This window comes from Apteryx rowi, unplaced genomic scaffold, assembly GCF_003343035.1.
Source record: "Apteryx rowi isolate R43461 unplaced genomic scaffold, aptRow1 scaffold_26, whole genome shotgun sequence".
NCBI classification, from domain to species: domain Eukaryota; kingdom Metazoa; phylum Chordata; class Aves; order Apterygiformes; family Apterygidae; genus Apteryx; species Apteryx rowi.
The window spans coordinates 2,618,102-2,640,205 of record NW_020448974.1 but is presented as its reverse complement, the minus strand read 5'-3'; the positions used below and the strand labels follow the sequence as shown (position 1 = coordinate 2,640,205).

At 46.0% G+C, this 22,104-nt stretch overlaps 2 protein-coding genes across 8 annotated transcripts in view; one reads left to right on the top strand and one right to left on the bottom strand.

The window, feature by feature from the left end:
- HELZ (helicase with zinc finger) overlaps nt 1-2,037 on the top strand; it is an 88,885-nt gene extending 86,848 nt beyond the window's left edge. For 6 of the 7 annotated variants that reach the window (XM_026067469.1, XM_026067471.1, XM_026067470.1 and 3 more), the window contains one exon: nt 30-2,037. In XM_026067469.1, coding sequence (XP_025923254.1) covers nt 30-361 — 332 coding nt within the window. In that variant the 3' untranslated portion in view covers nt 362-2,037. The remainder of the gene's footprint in view (nt 1-29) is intronic. The other variant, XR_003253779.1, reaches the window with a different exon arrangement.
- An 8,583-nt stretch (nt 2,038-10,620) lies between these two features.
- Nucleotides 10,621-21,207, bottom strand: CACNG1 (calcium voltage-gated channel auxiliary subunit gamma 1). The gene is made up of 4 exons (XM_026067522.1): nt 20,967-21,207; nt 13,415-13,489; nt 11,126-11,263; nt 10,621-10,847 (listed from the first exon to the last, which is right to left on the bottom strand). Exons 1-4 carry the CDS (start codon nt 21,205-21,207, stop codon nt 10,621-10,623), a joined length of 681 nt encoding a protein of 226 aa, XP_025923307.1.
- Between the last annotated feature and the right edge of the window lie 897 nt (nt 21,208-22,104).

Here is a 22,104-nt window from a genome sequence, read left to right as displayed (position 1 = left end):
GAGATGAACCGTGTTTGCTCCTTCCGCAGCTCCGCCGAAGACGGTGAAGCCCCCCGAGGAGCACCTGAAGGCCGACAGCATCCAGCTCTCCAACTCCTTCAACTACAGCGTGCTGCAGCATCTCGGCCAGTTCCCGCCGCTCATGCCCAACAAGCAGATCGTCGAGTCCAGCAGCAGCGGGCAGCAGCCCGCCGGCGGGAGCAAGCCCGCCATGTCCTACGCGAGCGCTCTGCGGGCGCCGCCGAAGCCCAAGCCCCCTCCCGAGCAGGCGAAAAAGAATAGCGACCCTCTGTCTTTGTTTCAGGAACTTAGCCTAGGTAGTTCATCAGGTAGCAACGGCTTTTACTCCTATTTTAAATAACCAGAATATTTTTTTTAGAGAGAATTTAATTTTTATTTGTGTCGGTAGATCTAAGATAGTTGGGGCTTCACCTGTAGTTGCAAATATTCCCTTTGTTTATATTAGTAAATATATCCTCACTTAATTGCTTTGCTGCTAGACTTGCAACTAATTTTTTTTTTTAATTATATTCCATTATTTTGCGTTTTTTGATGTGGGTCGGATTTTTGGAAGCTTTTCTGTAGGAAAAAACACACACATTATTTTTTAATTTTTGTAATGTTACCGATGTGTTGCATTAAACTAGCAGCTGAGAGGTTACCTGTGCAACTTAAAAAAAGRAAAAAAAAAAGAAAAAAAAGGAAAGAAAGAAAAAAAAAAGGAAAAAGTTTGTCTAAATTGTATTTAAAAAGATTGTAAGTAGCATTTACATTTATTCAATAACATTAGCATACTATGCTGGGTTTCTGTACCAGAAATGGCCAGTTAATGTAAAAATGTATGTTATTTCTGCTTAAATTCATTTAATTTTTTTTTTAATAAAGGTGCAGCATCTTCTAAATACTTTCAGTTTTATCAGCTTTTTTGTGAAGGGATGCTGCATTCTCAGACTTTTATAGTTTTAGATTCTGTATGATGTGGTATTGTATTTTCCATCCACTGTAGGGTAAAGTAAAGGCATTCKTTGCAGACACCTATGCCATTGTTTGGAAACATTCAGATAAAAAGTATTGGTATACTTTAAAAAAAATACTCTACATTTTATTTTTGGACAAGCTAGTAATATAAGCTTGTTTGAAAAGTTAATTTGATAGGTTTTTTAAATGAATCATGAAGCTGAAAATAAATTTTTAGGTATGTTGGTGCTTAGTAGATTTAATAACTATTTTAAAAAAAATTGCGTGAATTTAGTAAAATACTTTTTTGTTTGTTTGTTTAATTTTTTTTTCACTATGCATGTGTAAATGTTTGTAATCTGGCTTTTTCCTCCCCCCTTCTCCAGTGGTATAAAGAATTGTGCCGCTTTAATTTTTTTTTTTTTTTTCCGGTAAAACTTTTGGTACATTATTTGATGTTTACATTAAAATGTGACATTATACAAGGAAATTCAGATATTTTGCTAACTGTTTTGTTTGAGGAACATCATTAAAGAAGAGATTTAATGTTTGTCAAAGCTGCATCCAAATTAATCTAAATCTGTGCGGGATAATGGCTTTCAGGTTGTTTAAGTGCATGAGTTCTGCTGAGGTCTCCACGAACCTGGCCCTTCAGGAGTGCAGACTGAAAACAAAATTCTGCGGGGTATGTAAAAATTAGAGAAACAAGTGTGAGTGGAAACTGGGAAGATAAATGTTGTCCGTAAAGAACTCTGCTCTTGCACACTGTTCATCTTCTGCAGCTGGGGAGGTAGAGAGGGGTTTGTGTAGCTTCTCCAGATGAGTTGTCCTCCTTTTACACTTGAAGGGATAACTTTAAATCTGGGAAATATTTAATTTTTACTGGGACTGGGCCGGGTGTATTTACAATGTTCATTTATTACATGCAAGAATTAAAATTTTAGAGCTGTGTGGGGTGATTTCGGATGTGTACGGCTGTCCTTGGGATACCTTACCAATGCGCAGTGGCTGCTGCTGTGTTCAATCAGATTTTTGCTCTGGTTACAATCAGTTTTTCTGCATTTGGCTTCATGTTGTAAGGTAAGGGTCTTTACGTAATAAGGTTGATTTAAACTCAGTACGCTGCAGAGGTTTGCATATAAATTTTTTATTATAAATCTTTGCTGGTTCATGGTTCAGAAACTTATCTGAAAAACAATTTTTTTTTTTTAATTTTTTTTTTTGCTGTGAAGAAAAAGATGCATAACTGGTTAATTTATTTCCTACTGTCTAAACCAAACGAGAGATGCTGGGGGAGGGGAAAGCCCCTGCCAACTACTGCTTAGCACTTCAGCATGTGGCATCACGTCTAGAGGACCCAAAATGAGCAAAGGCCAAATTCTGCAGCCTGGAATCGTGCAAAACCCCCGTTAGCTTAACCGGGGTTTTGCTGAGCCGAGGGCTGCGGAGGAAGGTCCGTGGGAAGCCTGTTCGCGAGGGCGGCCGCGCGCTCGGTGGAAGTCGGCCGCTTCTCCGCGCTCCCCGAGCGAAGGCCGCGCGCCGGCGGAGGGGCGGCGAAGGTGAGGCAGGGCGCCGGGCACTGCGCCTCGCCGAGCCGGCCTGGGACTTCAGGGGTTTCGAAATCACTCATTTCTATGGAGCAGTCTTTTGATTCTGTTCACCATATTTGAATATTAAACTAATAAACGTCACTTGTTAATTTACTGCTATCTGTGAATTAGTTAAGGGGAAGGCGGTCGCACTTCGCCACGCTTTATTCTTACCGTCTGACACCGGCGTTTTATCGACCGTGGGAATATTATGGATAAAGTGGCTTTTTTTTTCCCTCTCTCTCTGAACTTGCATTTTCAGTTATATAGCTTTATAAAAATCCCCACAGGTTTTGGTTATAAATTTTCATAAGTGCTCTCACCCAGGAGTTTGAGGAGAGTATGGTGGATACCTGCTAAATATCAACTTCGGAAATGTTTAGGATGAGTCACTTCCATTTCTTGAAGTTAATATCTTTTCCGAAAGATTATTTGTTTTAAAATGTCTTGTCTGGCCCGTATATGTCATGTATATAGCCCTGAGTGGAATCTTTTCTTTTTAAAACAAATTGCCCAACTTTTATTGGCGTCATAGCTGCCTGAGAGAACCTGTACTGTAAACTCTTCCAGGGCCTCCTCCGACTCTTACTGAAATTAAGTTAAACCTTGCAGATGGCTCCAGTGGGCTCCGGCTCCGCTGTATGTATGGAGCAGCTGCATTTATGGTGAAACTCTTAAATTATGAGCTTGGATTTTCAGTTTGTGTAAATTGTCTTAACTCAGAGGAAATGAATGGAGGCTTGGACATTTTCACCGGTTGAGTGTTTCACTCCCTGACTTTTTTTATAGCTAAAATATCAGGCTTTGAAGTAATAAATAAATAAAAAAAAATCCCATGCTCCCTATCCAGGAATAAACACCTCTTGCTTTGGGGAACTTTAAATGACTAGATGATCCGGCCCTATAATTAGAAAGTTTGTATTTAGTATCAAAAATAAGTTCTGATGTTATTCTCTTTAATTTCACTTTTTCACGAGGAGCGTCGGGATGTCTCATGGGAAGTTGCCGTTGTCTTGTTAGGAGCTAATGTAGAATTGAGAGAGGGATTTAAAATAAATTATTTGAACACATTATTATTTTTTTAATTTAGAATAGAGCTCCTACCCTTTGAAAAGTTTCTTAACGAAGGCGGTTGGTAGATTTTCCCCTCCCTGTTTGAAGACTGAATTCTTGTGAAACCGTGAGCTTTCAAGCTTGGTCTTAACTGTGTCGGAAAAAGAAACCGGAATGGACCCTGCTCTCGTGCCRGAGGACGGCGGTAACGGAGGAAGCTACGTGGGCGGATTATTGCTGCCTTTTGGCATCGGTGTCGCTCGGAGCGCCGAGCAGTCGTCGCCAAACGGCGCTCGATCCGGCACGGAGCAGAAGCTGGTGGCGGCGTCCCTGGGGGGGTGAGGAGACCTCAGCGGAGCGGCTGGGCGCAGCCACCCGGGGAGCCGCGCGCCACCGACCCTCTCGCCTTCTCGCCGCGTTTAAGAGCTCCGCGTGGCGCCTCCGAGGGGTCGTCGCCCGCTCTTCGTTATTCCTGGAGGGCAGCTCTTACTGCCCTCTGGAAGTTTGCCCCCTGGGCAGGACGAGCTTTTCGCCATCCTGCCTCTTCGGCAGGTTTCCGTAGCTCCAGCTTGTGCCCGTTTTCCATCCTTTTTTCACCGAGCTCGTTGTCGGTGAGGTTTTGCCACCTGCCGGTCTGCAAGGCTGAACTGTGCCTCGCTCTGAACATCCCTTCCTTGCGCAATAGGTGCCGCTTTGATGCGAAGAGGCTTGGCYGAATCTGGTCCTATAGGGATGAGCACACGTTTCGCATGAGTTGTGTTTAACGTCTTCACATCATTGCACATCACTGGTCTGAGGAAAAGTGGGGGAAAAACTTAAATGAATTGCAGAAACCACCAAAACCCAGGAAGAAATGCCTTTGCTACCAGCAGGCACGGTGAGGTGGCATGCGACCCCCCAAGGGACGTGTTGAAACAGAGATAATCTTGTGAAGCTCGGGCTTCTCAGATGTGTTCGCAGTGTCAAGCTCGTCTTAACAAAAAAAAACCCACGTGTCTTTGGGACAGTTGCCCTCCCTGTGCTGTCTAGCATCAGTCTTTACCCTTTATAAGGCTTCCCTGTTCCAGTAGGACCTTTAAGTGTTTCCACTATACAAATAATAAATAACTCTCATGCATAAAAGCAGGCTAAGTTAAAATCCAAGCCCTTTCATCCCTATTTTCTCCTGAAAGGTGACATCTGATATATATTGTACCGCTTTGTTTAATTATATGGGCTGTGGCATTAGCGACCCTTTCTTCGCGGTGTGCGAATGCTTCCCGTGGAACCTGACCTTGCAGAGCCTCCGAGTCCCATTCGCTGCTTTGATTAATTAATGTTTTGTTCCCAGATTTCTCGAGTTCTATTATGTTTTATGCAGAGATTGCTGCTCTAAGCAGTGCTTTTGCTACACGTGTAACATCTCTATGATAACYACCACTGAAAGCAGTAAGTAAGTGTTTTTGACTAGATGGAAATTTTCTTTTTAAAGTAAACTCGAATGTAACGTTTCCAAAGCAATAAGCCCACGATGCTTTATGCTCTGGCTGTAGCATCATTCAACTCATTTCATTTGTATGGTTAGTTTTTAAATTTCTGGTTTTCCTAGAAAAACTGCAGACAGTTAGCTTGTCAAGCCGGATGGTGATGATCTATGGTGCCTATAAAAAACTGCACATCATATTGCTTGACATGAAATGCAGGCTATTTCTCTTGGTATAGGATATTTGCTCCAGGATCTTTTTGTTGGCTGTGTCAGGGAGCGAGGACTGAATCATTCCAAGTTCTTTTCTTTCGTTCCAGAAAAGTAAAAAGATCTTCAGCAAATGCAATGGAAACATCAGTTGGATTTTGGGTTTGTAACAGCTTCAGCTGAGAAATGTTGAAAAGTTTTTACTTCATTAGGGTTTAATATATGTGTCTGATAAATTACAGAAAGCACTCTGAGATCTGAATTGTCCAAAACTAGTTAGATGTCAGTCCATTTTCCATAAGATTTTCTCTCCCCTGAAGGGCAAGTACTTTCACAAGAGACCTGCTGTAAAGCCATCGCTGTCTCTCAGCGAGACCAGCTGAAGTGGGCACAAGCTGAAGCAGCAGCCTGGGATTTGACCTGCCATACCCTGCCCTGCAAAAAGGGGAAAAAAAAGACTCTGGGACTCAAGTCCTGTTCTGAACCAGCACCTCGTGCTCAAATTCATTAAAAGGAAACTAGGCCAGAAATCAGCATTTATGCCTTTCTCAGCACTTCTTTGCAGAAAGCGGAAGAACAGCTCGCTTTGTACCTAGAGACGGCGTGTGGGTATGTGATGCCTGTAAGGCTTGAATTTATATTCATTAGCTGCGCTGGAGTCAGAACATCTTTAAGTACGACAAGCCACGAACAGGCTCATCCCAGGGCTCAATCGAAACAAAGCCACGAAGCTCCTTCCTTGCCCTTGGTAACRATGGAAAGGGTAAATAATCTGAGTGGCTCCGTTTCAGCCGGCTCCCTTTGCTAGAAGGGCAGTTTGTGCTACAGCACGGCCTGACGTTCCAGCAGCGGAGTTTAAAAATATACAGAGAACATTCAGAGTGGCACTGGCCCACCACGGGAGGCTGCAATTTATTTTAAACGAGGTTTGAAATGAGGTTTGTTTTATAAACAGTTTCTGTCCATTGGTCAAGTCCCTGGCGTGTAGATGCCCGACCGACCGTAGGCTGCTGGATCAGGCCCCAGGTCTCGGCGTCCGTCCCCTGCCTGGGCTGGGCAGCGCCGGGGGCCGCGCTCTCCTTGCGCGGATGAGCTCTTGCAGGGATGCGAGCTCCAGAGCTGTCGAGGCCGCGAGAGAAAAGGCCCCCCCGGAACGTGGCCGCGGCCCCCGGCGCGGGGAAGCAACCCTGGGGGCTGCGGGACCTGCTGGAATAACTCCCGCGCTTGTCAGCAAAGCAAGGGGGAAACGGAGGCGAGGACCACGCGGAAGAGCTGGAGCAGAAGGGAACCCGTGAAAAAGAAAGAGGGAAATATGTAAGTCACCCTTAAGCATACCTCAGAGCATCGTGTGTGCATCGTGTGTGTGTGTGTGTGTGTGTGTGTGTGTGTGTGTCACTTTTCCAGCCGGAACTGCAGGAGAAGTCGGGTTTGTACAGAGGCTTTTGCGCGCCCTGTTCGGTGGCTGCCGACGCCATCTGTGCGCCTGCTCCCTGGGCGCCCCAAACCCCCGGAGCCGAGAAACGGGAGACGGCTCCGGCGGCTCCCACCTGCTCGGAGGCTGCTCTTAGCGCTGTAGTATCTCTTCACGGATAAACGCTGTTTGGAGAGTTTAGCTCGCTGCTTGCTAAACAGGCAATTTGGTTCCTCGGGGCTGTTAGTCTGGCACCTTTCTGCACATTAAATTCACACAACACAGCATTTAAAAATAAAGGAAGCAGACTCTCTGCGTGACTTGTGCCTAACAGCAAACCTTAGTCTTACATAAAMAGAAAAGCTGAATGTCTTCTCTTGCATCGGCTGCAATTTGGCGCTTGGGTTTTCAGCGCAGCGGGCAGGCGTTAGCAGCGCCGCCGTGTCCCGTCGGCGGCACCAGGGCACCTCGCGTGCRGTGCATCGAGGACGTGGACGTTTCTTTCGCATCTTTGTGCCAYGTCCATAGCACTATTGGTGGCCGTTCCCTGCCGTCTGCTCAGCTGAGAGAATGAAAACTCAGCCTGGTTACACCTTTTCCCCCCCCCTCCTTCAGACATTATATTCTTCTTTCCCTTGTATAAAGGCCAATTCCTTTTATTAACTTCCTTGAAACACATTATCAGCTCCCTGGCAGGGAGATYTGGATGTGGCAGAACGAGCCGGCTGGAGGAGCGGTGGCTTTCCCACCGTGAATACCAATGACCGGTTTAACGGACGGGTCCCTCGGCAGCGCTTGCTAATATCTGGAAAAGGAAAATGAAGTCGTGCGCATGCTTCTYGGTCCTGCAGGAAACAGGCTGGAGAAGAGAACGATCAAAAAGCCTCTTACCATACAGCAGAGAGAAAATAAGGCTTGGTGAGTTCACGAGCTTTAGGAAGGCATCGAGGCCGGCCGGCCGAGTTACAGCCCGTGGGTCCAAGGCCTCGCTGCCTTAAGCGGTGTGTTTTCTCTTGCACATGAGTAAAGTGAGCACAGAAAAGCTGTAAAACCCCTGGATCCAGGCCAAACCCCGTTACTCGGTGGAAGCTTTCCACYGCCCTTGCCGGGCTGGGATGAAGTGTTTCAGCCCCGGCGCAAGCGGAGGAGCATGCGCTGGTAAGGTGAGGCCCTCCGCGGTCTGTTTATCCAAAATATGTTCTTCTTGCTAACGAATATCAAACATAATTGGCCACATTGCTAACGGGAATAAACAGCTTCTTGGCTGGGCAACAAGCTGGCCTGTCAGGATACGAAACAGCCCAGAAATGACTTTTTTTTTGCTGAAGAAGCATTGCAAGAAGCAGCTGGTGCATGGAAAAGCGCGTGCACACAAGGCTTTCGCAGGGGCAYGGGAGATCCCACCAGTGCCGCGGGCACGTCCCGTCCGTGTCGCCCCGCAGGAGCCTTCCCTCGCTGGCGTGGGGTGGCGAGGCTCCAGCCCACACGCCCAAAGCTGCGTTCTCTCAACCCCTTGCGCATCCAAGGTAAGGTCATTTTGCTGGCGGAGCTGAGCTGGGAACGTCTTTACACCTCGCGGCCGTCGCCCCCGGGTCAGTCTGCGGTTCTGCACGTGCTTGGGTGTCCCAGCCTGGGGTCGGGCGCAGCAGGAGTCGTGCAAACTTTCCTTGCTGTTGTAGCATGCAGAGGCTCTCCCTAGAAACTAGCCCCTGTTTTCCTCGCACAATGAAAATGCAAATTGGGAACGTCAGCTCTGTATCCAAAAATAAGATTTCAAAACCATTTAGCATTTCACAATGGTTCACTGACAACTTGAAGACTTCCAGTTGTCTCTCATTACGAGACGTAGGCAGAATTCCCCAGTTTATACTCAGATCTGAGCACCAATGAATGCTTTATCCCCAAACTTTATAATATACATGTTATTTGTAGTGCTTTTTAACTTCAAAGAGCTTGAAAAATTTTAATGCAACTGCACAAAAGCCCTGTATTCTTGCTACCACTTTCCTGATGGGAAAACTGAGACACACGGTTGAGGAGCTGGTTCTCTACAGCAAGAGCTCAGCCAGGTGCTGTGGGGACTCGGCTGCACCAAACGCGCAGTCCGGCCCTGGCAGGCCACGGACGGGCCTTCGTTCTGCGTGCTGTGATCACCAGCAGAAGATGCTCCTTGATTTCTTTAAGCGTTTGAACAGCAAAATGTCACAATTTCAGATTTCTTCAAAACGATCTGAGTTTTTCTGCTCTGAATTCTGTCTTCTTTTGGCTTTAAAATTGTGAATACTTGGTGTTAGTCAATGAGGGAAAGAACATTTCTGTTTCCTTTTCTCCTGTTTTTTTAAATTATCCAGTGAAAAAAAATGAAACAGAAAAGAAAGGCATTTTCCTGCTTGGAAAATAATTGCAAAAATGCTGAAGGAATTCTAAAAATTGAACCATAAACCAAAAAAAAAAAAAAAAAAACCCCACAAGTTGGAATGCAAAAACTTTCCATCCGACACCTCCCTCCCATGACAGCTTGTGTGACTCTCCCTTTGGCAACAGGAACCACTGAGAAAGAAATTGCTAATTGTGTGAGCGGTATGAACGCCTTGCTATTTCCTGAGCTGCCTTTCCTTGCTTTTCTCCCCCCCCCCCCCGTGTTTTTCCTTAGGTTTAAAGGAGGACCGTAGCGGTGCCCCTCCTGCTGCCGAGCGCCACGGCCGGTCCCGTGCACAAGGCACGGGCAGCGCGAGGCTGCTGTGAGGCCCCGGCCCCGGCGGCGTGGGGCGGCCGTGGGGGAGCGCTGCCCCCTGCGAGGCGGCCAACGTTGGCGGTGTCACCCACTGGCGATGCCCGTGTCACCCACTGGCGATGCCCGTGTCACCCACTAGCGATGCCCATGTCACCCACTGGCGATGCCCGTGTCACCCACTAGCGATGCCCATGTCACCCACTAGCGATGCCCATGTCACCCACTTGCGACGCCTCGGGCACCTCCTGCGGTGAGCCCAGGAAAAAGAACGTAAATGCTTCTCCGTAGCATTCCTGTGGCTGACTCTCCTGAGCGTTTAAATCCAAGCCCTTTCCTTCTTGGCAGCTCCCCTGGAGGATTTTGCCTTGTATGTACTTCTATGCGTGTATGCAGCGAGCAAGGCAGAATACTCTGTGCGGAGTTCATTCACAAGGAGCAAATGAGAACCGCGTACAGTAAATACCATCCAGAATTGCACCGCAATATGGGATCTAGCAGAATTTGATGGGCCATGTGATTCATCCATCAAAATCATCTTGCAGAAAATCATGCTACTGGAGGATGACGCTTTTTATTAAAAGAAAATATCATTATTGTGCAGTACTTCTTGGCTTTGCCATCAAAGTTTAAGCAGAATGGAAATTATTATTATTATTATTATTATTATTATTTTGTGCTTAATTCAAAAGAGTGGAACTGCAGGGTATAAATTTGTAGGCTAAGTTTTTATCCCAATGCTAGGCAAAGTGTGTTTTTATTTTAACACTGCGAACAATAGAACAGTGCAAGGATCTCCAGCTTATTCCAGACTGGTGAACTGAAACTTCTCTGGGAGGTACAGCAGTGTGGTACAAATGGGGAAACGGACTCACCAAGGAGCTAGAGCTTCTCGCTGAGTCTCTCTGACCAAGCCAGGAATAAAGCCTGAGATCCCTCACCCATCTGCTCTTAAGCCTAGCTACACTGTATATTTTCTCCCTAAAAAATGCTGTCCTCTCTGTGGCATGTGCTTGCTCACGCTTCTTCTCCTTTCTTAGAAAATTGAAAGAAAATAGTAATTGCAATTGAACATCCCTTGGTTCAGTAATGACTTAGTTAATGTRGTGGCAGTGCACATGGTATAGTAGTATCCAGACATTTTAAAAAATATATATTTTTTCCAAACACTTTCTGGCTTTTTAAGCAAGGGGGGGTGATGGGAACATTAGTGCTCTGGTTCTGCATCCATACAGGTCTCCCAGGGGTTCTGCGGGAAGCGAGGCAAGGCAATCAGAAGGAGAATAATTCCACAGATGAAGAGCAGGACGAAGGAGGCACAGGCGCAGGCAAAAGACCAGGAGTAACTGTACTCAATCCAGACCGTCTCCTCGCTGTCAATCATCCTTTTCACAGATTGTCTCATGACTTCAACGGAGATGATGATGCAGAGACCTGAAGGAAGATGAGAGCAGTGGGTTGAACACCCAGCTGTCAATTTTTCATCCTTAATTAACCACCTTATCTGCTTTTTTGCATAGAAAAATTGCAGTGAGCTTCACAGGTGAGTCATTGACTTTAATATTTGAAGAACCAACAGTAACAACTGCTCTGATCTCTGCTATAACTCAGGCCATGTAAGTTGATTATTACCTTCTAGGAAGACCCGCAGGCTTGTTTCTCTACATTTTCCTATGAACTAAGTGCAAGTATTTCAGCACCAACCCTCCTACCTGCAAAGGTGTAGAACATGGAAGCTGGCTTCAGCAGATAGTCCCTCTTTTTCCTGAAGGAGAAGAGGACACAGATTGTTCCGATGATTGCAAAGCCAACACTGAAAATGGCAATGGCTGCAGCTGAAATGCTGTATTCTGCCAAAGCAAAACAAAGACAAAAAAAGTAAACGTCTGCACATTTCGAGCATGCTCCCGTCAGCTATTGCAGAAGGTCAGTCAACTAGGTATCCTCTCATTGCTGCAGAGGGAGGGAGGATTCGTTCTAATGAATTATTTCTCTCAGAGAAAAGCAGTGGCAAACGTTGGCCATGTATCTTTTGAATTTAAAGGGTGTAAAAATAGAGAGAGCAAGAGAGGGAATCTTTTTCTGGGCGCATACTGAAGGAGCAAGCGGCGCCTGCACTGGTCTGCTGAAGCTCTGGGCTGGAGTCACGTCAGCCCTACTGCATAGATGTTATTGTTGGGATTACTGCGTGCTGCGCTCTCGTTTCTTCCATCAGTCCACGCTCTTCTCTTAGAGTAAATAGACAGCTCTAGGCTATTTTTATTCTAGATCCGTATTACAGGACCTCTGCGAGGCCCCGGTGCCAATGTTGTACCGATAGAGAAAGACATTTGTAAGCGCCATAGGGCTCCAAATCAGAGCCACCAAACCAGACCAAGTAGGAGGGAGGCCAGAGGTGAAGTGTTTGCACAGCCTCTTTTTTTTTTTCTGTAAAACAATGATTTCCAGTTCTGTGAAAACTCAGCTTCTCAAGGGCAGAGGATTAAACCTTCCATAAAATGCCCTCTCTTTTGATCAGCTTGCTAGGATATGCCCTAGACAACTCACCCAGCAAAGCACAGTTCAGTGTCTGAATGGTGGGAAAAGATTGCTAACTGAATAATTCAGACCTGCATTTACATATTGCATTTGTTTTCAGATTAGTTTAATGTTTAACACGTGTAGCCATGTGTGAACATCACAGAGCCTGATGATATTTGCCTTTCAAACCATTAAAAAACATATCTTCTAGGCAAAATCATGAAGAATCTTTTTGCCTGATACTAATTAGCTCCCACCAAAATGGAGCTATTTCTGTGAAAGCGAACAGCGTATTACTCTTTGTTCTCTTTGCCTTCATACCACTATTTTATTATAATTTTCTTAATGTTTTTCTTTTTGGTTTTCTTTACTATGTGTTAGAACTGCCTGAAAGAGTTAGTTTCAATATAAAAATCTTTTACTGTGACTTAGGTTTTTTCTTTTACTTCAAAGAGAAGAAGTTCTTTCCAAATTTCTTCTGAAATGGCCAAGAAATCATTGGATACACTTTTAAGATCAGATGGATGGATCTAACAGTATATAAATAAACAAAAGCAGGTAGCTCAGATATATGATCTTTTACCCATTTAAAATTCACAAACTTTCCTGCCTTGGGAAATTGCTTCTTTAGAAAACCTGTGCTGCAGGGTTTTCCATCGTTTTTATTTCCACTGGAAGCAGAGCAGATTGTTTAATATGTGTAATGTAATTGTCAATTCATTTACTCCACACTAAAATATGTTGTGTGGCAAACTATAAAGGGATTTGTCCTCAATGAGAGGGCAAGAAAGAGAGAAGAGCACATTAGATTAGTGCTAAAAATATTTGGCTTTAGCAGGGACTGATTAGAAATGAGTAATTTGTTTGTGAAAGACAATTTTCAAGATCCTTGCTGTGTAAATACCGTCTGTAAGTGTCTTTACAGGATCTCCCTTCCTTCCTGCCACTGATCACTCTGGTTTTTATGTGACTTTCTTATAAAATCAATATCAAGCATAAAATTCCTAATGGTCTTCATAGAGTCTCTGTACTTCTTTTCAGGGTCAAGACTCTGCTCAGGGTATGATTTATTTCTTTAGATTTTATTAATGTCCTCTTCCTTCGATGGTAGAGGTTTAGAGTGTAGAAGATAATGTCAATGTTATGAATGTCATTTTTTTRTGATGAAAAGACTTTTTCAGTTTTGATGCATATTGACATTGTTACATATTTGTGGGACAACTTTGAATAAGGTCACATTTAAGAGTGGAGGCAACTCATATATAAAAATTATTCTTCCCAGGAAGCTAGAATTTGACCTTGTTCAGGGCCTTTTTACATTTATCCCAGCCGACATTATAACTGGTTGAAATTCCTTCACTGATTTCAGTGGAACCAGGATTGAACCCTCATTTTTGGGACTGGGGACCCATTTACATTAGATCTTCTGTGCACCCAGTTCATGCAATGTTAGGAAAATGTTTTTCAGGCTCCATTCTTACCTTTCTGGGTGGTTACTTCAAATATCTCTGAGCTTTCTCCTGGAGTGAAGTGCTTGAAGTAGGAACAGTTGCTTTCTGAAGAACAAAGGGAAATTTAATTCTGTGAGCTTAGGAACCTCTGATAAAATGCAGTAGAATTAACTTTGCTTTTTTATTGAAGTGTCAGACTTAAAACACTTATAAGGTTCAGGCTAATGGGATCTCAGTTYTGCTGCAGACATCCAGCAAACTTTTCTTTCAAGAATGAAGGTGGCAATGAACGATCTACTGCAGGGATTTAGGCCTCAGTCTATCAAAACAGCTCAAGGGGTGCATTACCAGGCCTGAAAGTTGTGCTTCCCAGGCCCTCCTGTTGGAGAACATCTCCCACAAAAGGGCAATAGGGGGACAAACTGCCAGTTTGATGACTTCCTCTAATATTCCAACTTTGCTTGACATGTCGTGTCAGTCACACTGGCTTTGCTGTATCCCACCCTGCTAAGGGAGAGGAGGGGATGGAGACACTGAGAAATCTGAGGTGAATCTGCTGTGTTTGGGAGCAGATGAATGGCATTTGCATGGCAGGCCATCGGCTCTGGTAGTGCAGACAAGGTTGAAGCCACCTCTGCTACCTTTTGGAYGCTGCTCCCTCCGAGAGCTTTGCACACTGATTGTGCTTCTATTTCAAGCATGAATTACAGATAATTTTTCTCATTCTGTCTTGGCCGTTACTCCGCGGCTGTATTTCCTGGTAATGAGACTCCCTGTGCCCACAGCTGAGTTAGCATCTCAGTTTGCTCCCCTTTGCAGGCTGCCTCTGCCAACTGCTCTGTATGAGCATCACCCCATATGGACCCGTATGGGCCATACGAGGATCGGCTGTGCCAAGCCTGGGCTCCAAAAAGGGAGGATCAAGCGTCCTCGTCCACCTCCTCCCTCCCTGATCTTCCCTTCTCCTGCTCCTATCCCTCACTGCGGCAGCGACTGGGAGGGAAGAAGTAGCCCAGAAAAGTTTGCTGCATGGCGCCTTCCTAGGGTCACTGCGCTGCGGTCATCGCACGGAGAGACTGCAGCAATGCCACAAAGCCCATGACATTTCACTATGACAGGGAGGATCCAGCTTTTTTTTCTGACTGTCAGATGCCTGACATTAGCTATCTAAAGCTGCAAACAAAGATTGTAAAAGGAAGGAAAGGTTAATTAAAGCCACACAAGTCAAGGGCAAACAGAATATCATGCAACCTGACTTTATCAAAGTTTGCTCCCGTCAGGCCAGTCTATTAACTTAATTTGATAAGATAGCAGAGTTAGATAATGGGAGCTTAATGGAGTTCCTCYGTCTGGCCTTTATGTGAGCACGCTGCCAGATAAGCAGGATATCTGTAGAGGGGTTGTAAGCTGAATAAGGATCATAATCGTGGGCAGGGGAATAATGAGTGGGGGGAAGTTTCTAGCTGAGTCTCTCAAAGACACGGCTTGGGCATGGTGTGGTTTAATACTCAGCATAGTGAAATTAAGTAAGCGAGGGCATGTGGTTACTGTCAATAAATACATAGGAGTTGTGGGTGGCAATAAACAGCAGGCAGGAGAAATGCTATTTACATTAGATAGGGATACAAGAACAAACAGTTATAAACCGATCAGGAAAGTCTCGAGGCTGGAAATTAGAAGAAAGATGGTTCTCCATGCTTGGGAGACATTGGACTCTGCACCTTCTTTCTAAAGAGAGACACAGGGCAGGAACAAAACATCAATACATGGGGCTCGGTCTGTTTTGCAAGGCATGGTATGACAGGGGGGCTGGGGCCTGGGTACCGAGGCGCAGAAGGCCCCACTAGTGTGCGTGCCTGGTCTGGGACTCGTCCTCAGCAGCGCTATGAAACGCATCTCTGCACGTCCAGAACAAGACGCTGCTTTCAGCCTCCAGCTGAAGCGTCGGAGTGGGATGGGGAAGGGTCTGCTGAGGACCTATTGATTTTAAGCTTTGGCAGCAGTTGTGTTCGGATGGAGCATGTTCTCACTATTTATAACCTATTTAATTGAAGGTTTGAAGGGGGTGCAGAGCTGAGAGAACAATTGTTTGCCAAGAATTTGGCTGGAATTGTGCAATCATCGAGGTGCTGCAAGCAGCGCCAGCGCTCTGATTGAGCTATTCTCCTGAGCAGACGCTTGAGAGGACACGTTCAGCGCCTCTCTTTCTGTACGCTGTGCTTCAGCTTGCAGGAAACAGGGGAAAGCTGCCAAGACTGCATGAAATACAACCACTGATGGTGCCTACTTTGTTAACGTCAGCATTTCTTGTCTGTTAAATAATGGAGCTAGTGAACTTCCGTGAATCTTTGGGAATAAGTCTGGGGGACCAAGCCTGCTCYGCGTTGCAGGCCTGCATGGTGTCCAGGCTGGGATGTGCTGCTCCAGTGTGAGACTGTTGCCATGAGGCAAAGCCTGAGCAAGCGTCCCCGGTGCACAGAGACTGTGCAGGGTGCGCTGCCTTTCGTCTACCCAGGGGGAACATACTACACTTCTGTAACCGCCGTGTCACCTCTTGGACACACTGCATGAGAGTGTCTGACCATTAACAGCTGTGAACAAAGGAACCTCTGCGGAAGCGATTCCTTCTGTGAAAATATYGTCTATTTACAGCATTAATTTCTAGTGGCAACAAGATACCAGTTGGGTTCTTTTGTTTCTCTGATCACATTAATGGTAGATTTTAGAGTTACTTATTCAAGGAAAATTTATTTTCTCTCTCCAAAGAGACAGACAATTCTAAAGCAGCATTTTGTGGTCCATTAGTGGAAGATTCCTCTGAGATGTTGTTATCTATTTTTATAAGCTGACTTGTGTGGCGTTCCCAGGTTCTCCTTTCTCTGCAGCTAGGTTAATGGTTGTTCAGCTCTGGCATCTCCTGACCCGTTCTTTATTAGCCCTGCAAATGACTGGAGCAAATATGTTTGAACTCAAACATCTGCAACTAAAACTGCAAATGATGAGCCCAAGAGAGCAACGTGTCCCTGAGTAAGCAGGGCTTGGGCAGCTGCAGATCTTTGCCAACAACCTGGTGGTGGTTGAGGCTGAAAATCACTGATGGTGATAGGAGGCTGATTCAGGGGTCCATTGACTCCTCTGCTAAAGGGTAGGGAGATAGGATGAAGCTGAGACACTTCATCTTGAAATCATTGGTTTGGCTTCTAATTAATTCTGCGAAGAGAAAAGTGTGAACTAAAAGGAATCCCCAAGGGTGCTGACTGTGCAAAGCCGGCGGTCAAACACATCCAGCCATGGTGTGACCTTTCACAGCTTTGTGTAGACAGCAGATGGATAACTTATGTATATGACAGATAACTAGTGGATGACGCCGCCCTGGTTTGAGAGCAGCTGGCTCAGTGTGGGTCAGCACAGCGCTACAATGGATGAGCAGATTCTGCTGAAGGGATTAGAAACACCCTAAAATCAGGTGTGGTCGAGGAGACCATTCCTGCTTCTATCTTGAATATCTATAGCGACCCACAGATATGGGTGCCATGAGAGTATTGCCCAACAATAAAATGACATGTAAATCGTAATAAAATCACATTTACAGGATGCTGCCTAGTTCTGTAGGAACATAGGATCTGGTTCTTTCCTGAAGATGGGCAAAGGGTCTGAAATTAGTACACACACCCTGATGTATTTTTCAGTGATACTTGCTTTTAAACTAGAACATAGACAAAAAAGGAAATGGTCATTTGTGTTACCCTTGTGCTAAGGAGCCCTAGTCTTCAAGCGGGTGCTCTTCCAAAGTCTCCCCCGACTTGGCTGAGCCAAGGCAATCCCTCCTCCTGCCCAAGCAGGGTCAGCAGCTGGGGAGCGCTGGGAAGCCTCTTTCAGAGATGGACTCATCTGCAGGAAAAGAGGCTGGTTCTGTGTGTGGTGGCTTAAAGCATAGCTCTTGAAAGGTATGATAAATGGGGTTATCCCATAAGTGAGTTAGCTTTGGGAAGGTATTCATATTGGTAAATGCAGTTATTGTGGGAGAACAAAGCCAGGTTATTGTTTTTGGTGAAATGATATACTGTTTTCAGTTTGAAGACACTYTGGTGCTCTGCTAAGCTGGGAATATCTCTATCAACAAAGTCCTTTCTTATTCAAGAGAACTGAGGGACTTCAGTCCCTCTCGGGGACATCATAAATTAGAGAAAAGCCTGTTTGTGTCACACCACATTTACATAATGCATAGGTTTTAAGATGGGTTTTATAATGGATGAAAACTTTGTGGCAATCTTGTTTCTCTCCACCCCTAATTGCATAATCTCTGTCACAATGTCACCTAGTTTGCTGACGGACCCAGTCCAGAGACTCTGAAGTCCTGAAGGCAAGTGTGAACTCAGATGACAAGTGTGGTTCATCAGACACTGCCCTCCCCCTTCCTGGTCACCTTCGCTTACAGCACTCCTGGCCCCTTCCCTTCAGGTCCACGATTCCTGGATGACTTCTATGCACAGGGAAAGGGACTAATTCATCTTTCCTCTGTTTCTGCAGAGTCAATCCTTCCTGCCACTCATAGCCACGGGGAGCCTGAGGGCAGCTATGGCAGTCACAAGATGAAGCAATAACACAAGAGCAAAGAGCTAAGGTGGAGCCTCTGGGTGCCACGACGTGGAGTCCTCCTGGAGGAATGAAGGTTAGATAAGCAGATGTTTGGGGCATGCAGAGTTTAAGGGCTGGCAGCCATCACCAGTCAGCACGGGGTAGGGGTTGGAGTCAGGCTTTCTCTTGAACCGGAGAAGGATGCTAACACTGGGGTTTCTGTGGCATGCTGGATGGTTAGAAAGAGCTGGATGAGGGATGCTTTTAATCTGAGACTGTCACTTATATTAAGTTTGGAGGACAGGACCTGTTGCCACATTTAGAGGAGGCATTGAAGGTTAAAGTGAGGTCTGAGTGACAGAGGGGGCTAGACCTTGGGTTTCCACCTGGCCATCAAAGCCAGGGGAAGCCAGAGGAAGGGCTTTGAAACACACAGAGATGGTAGGTCTGAATAGTTTAACTTCATAGTAGTCTTGCAGGGTGAGTCTCTTGTATGGATGGGAATGGGACACCTGCTGGTTACCCCATTTGCTCTAGTTCTTTTTCTATCAGACTCAAATTGGCTAAATTCAGATTCGTGTATTTAACAGGAGCAATTTTACCTGCTTGTGGCAGACACAGGCTATAGAGCATCACCTGTGCTACCCAGCTTGCGGGTGCACAAGAGCACGCTTTTTAAGACGACACCTACATTGGAGTTAAAGATTGGCAGTGACGGAGGACTCTGTCACACCCTCTAGTAAATGGCTCCAATGGTCCATTGATCACAGTTAAAAAATGTCCCTACATTAATCTGAATTTGCCCAGTTTTAACTGTCACCTCCTTGATATTTTTATTCCGCACAGCAGCATGCCAAACCCTTTTCCAATTTGTCAACATCCTCTGAAGAGTGTTGTTAAATTTTAAACCTCTTTGCCTAAATCACAGGCCAGCTTTGTAGACTATGAGCCAAGACATCTTCCACATTTTGCACTGTGCCAAGCTCAAAAACTAATAAATATTATTAATAGTGCCATCCATTTCCTCTGAAGAGTGACTAGTAAATGGTTATTAATGCAGTGATGAATTCTTATATTTCTTTTCCAGTGATAGCAGTAATGTCTGATTATGTCTCATGATTTTCAGGAAAACTGATGTCTACCTGTGCTCTTTTACACCACATTCGTTCATTCACATTTTCTTGACTAATGCAGGTTTCACAACTGCAGCGTTTCCCTGCCAACATCTTCCCGAAAGTGGGAAATCAGTCTAATGAGAGACCTGCGAAGGCAGTGTGGCAGCAGCCTGCGATCCTCGGTGGCTGGGGACTTGTTCACCTCACCATGCTGTGTCCTCTGTGTAAGTAAAATGGGGGTTTTAAGTCTTACTTTATAACAGAGGCGACGATGTAATTCATAAGGGAAAGGCTGTTTGAAACCTCACGAGCTTATTTTGACACAGGACTTCATCCAAATTCCAAAATATCTGTCAATACCACAAAAACACACCAGCCTGTCAAGCTGCCCGTGGTGGGGCTGAGCTGCCGGTGGAGGGCTCGGTTCGATATCTCCACAATTACCCGTTAGACAGGCAGCACGGAGATGTGATTCAACGTCTCTGCAAGCACATGCTGATGTCTGTCAAAGACAGCAGCCACTTTCGTGCTGCCCTGCCTGCAAATCTGGAGACAGCTGGATATTTATGAGTTTTATATTTATCCTGCAGTTGGTGCAATTTTGGTGTTTATCAACCAATTTCTATTATTTTCCTTTTGTGTGAGTTTTCCTCCACGTGCAAAGAAAGACATAGAGTGAGGAATGTGTAAGTGCCTATGTGAGAGACATTAAATTTCCAGATCACGCACTCCCAAATTTGGCTAGAGGCAGATCTGAACACTGTGAACTAGCTCCTTGCTTCAGAATAAATAATTTTGCCAAACAGATAAAGGATTGCAGGTAATATAGAGCATATGCAGTAAGCTTAGGCAGTAAGATTTGCATGAGAACTTTTCAAATATGTGTTAACATATATATTTCATTTCAAACAGCGAGTCTAACATGAAGGCAATCTTGTTATTTCTGTTCTGGAAAGAAGCCAGTTCCCTATTAGCCTTCTCAATAAGCAGCGTAGCTCAGTCACGGCTAGAGCATATTAGTACATGGTGTGTGAATGTTGCTGACTTTGCAATCAGCAAATATATATATATGAGCTCCTTTTACCATGGGAATGTAACGGTCTTCCTGGAAACCAGCTATGATCATTCCTCTGCCACCCTTCCTATCGATTTCGGTGGAATAACTTGCAATGAAGAAATGTATCCGATTAGGCTGCTTTCAGCCGCCAGACCAGGGCTTTCCTTCACTGCAAGGTAGGGAGACTCAGGAAAGCAGTGACAAATCATTCCTAACTCCGTTTACAGCCCTTTTCTGGAAGCTGGTAAATCACAACCCTGCTCACAGCCCTGAGCAATGACTGTTATTGAAATAGCCTGTGGATGACTTAATAACTGTCACAAAAAAGCTGTTTCTTCATGGTTATTTGAAGCAGGAAACCCTCCGAGAGATGCGGCCACACAGGGTGGCCCTGTAAGTCCTGCAAATCCTCCCTCTGCTGACGCTCGTCGAAGTTGGCGTGGGTTTGCCCGAGCGCCGTGGGCCCCCGGGCAGATGTCAGCAAGATATCCTCCATCCCGCCCGTGATTCCCACCGCGTCCCATCCTTCTCCCTGTATACCCGCCCCTCTCTTGGCAGTGCAGGGACCGATGACTTAAATATGGTTAAAAATATATTTGCAAGGCAACGCAGCCCATGTGCACAACACGGGAAATGAAAATGAGTGGTGTTTGCAGGGTAGTATGAAAGCAAAGCAACATGCAGCGCCATGTCAGATTAATAGCCAGGGGCACAGACACCGTATTTTGTTTCTGCCGTGTCCCACAACCTCCTAAACATTGCCTGGAGTAACCGCCTGATGCTTTCTCCGATGGGCTTTGTGCGCGGCCGGGGAACGAGCGCCGTCACGTACCTCCTGGCAGGCTTATGGGCCCGCAGCCCTTCTCCTTGGCGCCTTGCTCCTGCACGTAAATCCGCTTCGTGCAGAGCCGCCACAGCCCGAAGTGAGCCGCTTCGCAGGTGGCATTGTACTCCTCCACCCTGGGGCTCAGCACGGCCCAGTGGTCCGTCACCACGGCGGCGAAGAGGAGCGAGATGCCGACCAGGATGACGGAGAAAGTCAGCCGGATCTTCAGGGGTTTGCTCTCGTCCATGCCGCTCCGCGCGCCGGGGGGGGACGCCTAGGCTGGCGGCTCGCCGGGCCGGGCCGGGCCCCGCTCGTGTGGAGCCGCGCCGCGGGTTGTCTCCCGACGCCCCCGCGCGCCCCGGCGTCTTCAAATGTCAGCGCGGGGGCGAGCGGGCGGCGGGGCGGCCGCCAGGGCAGCTGCTGGGAGCCATCATCGGCTCTCCCCGGCCGTCGCCTGGGGGGTTCGCGAGCCGGCRGTGCAGCCGCCGTGGGAGCGCCGCAGTCGTCTGACTTGCAGCCTGCCCAGAAATAGGCATGAGCAGGATTAACTTTTCAGCTAGCTTAGGAAAAACAGCTGTGCTTGTAGTAACGCTGGGCCTGAGCTCGGTTTGATTGTAAATAGCTGAATAATAGACCCGAAGCCAACAACGTGCGGGTGCAGGCTTTGYGCTCGCGGCAATATTTGCAAGAAGTAGTTTAGAGCTGGACATTGTTCCAGCGCAAGCCCTGCTGCAGACATGCGGAGCGGGGAAATGGTGGTGAAAACAAACTGGCTGTGGCTGAAGCAGAGAGAAAAAATAATTATTCTTTTTAATGAAAATATTTAATTTTGAATTAACCTACGTATTTTGTTCAGGCTGAAGGAAAATGTTTTGGTTTGAGAGCTGTTTTGTATGGTATCTAAAGTTCAATATATAAACTATGGAAAGTACAGGTTTCATCAATTTAAGCAAATTGTTTTGCACTTTGAGAACATTGAAACAAAATCATTTGGCATTCCCCCCCCCCCTTTTTTTTTTTACAGTGGGAACTACTGACTGCCTTGGCTCTGACGCTTCTTGTTCATCACTCATTTCCCCTTGGCCCTAACTACAATACTCGTCCCCGTTTTGTAAACTGAGAGAAATCCCCGGTCATGGCGGGG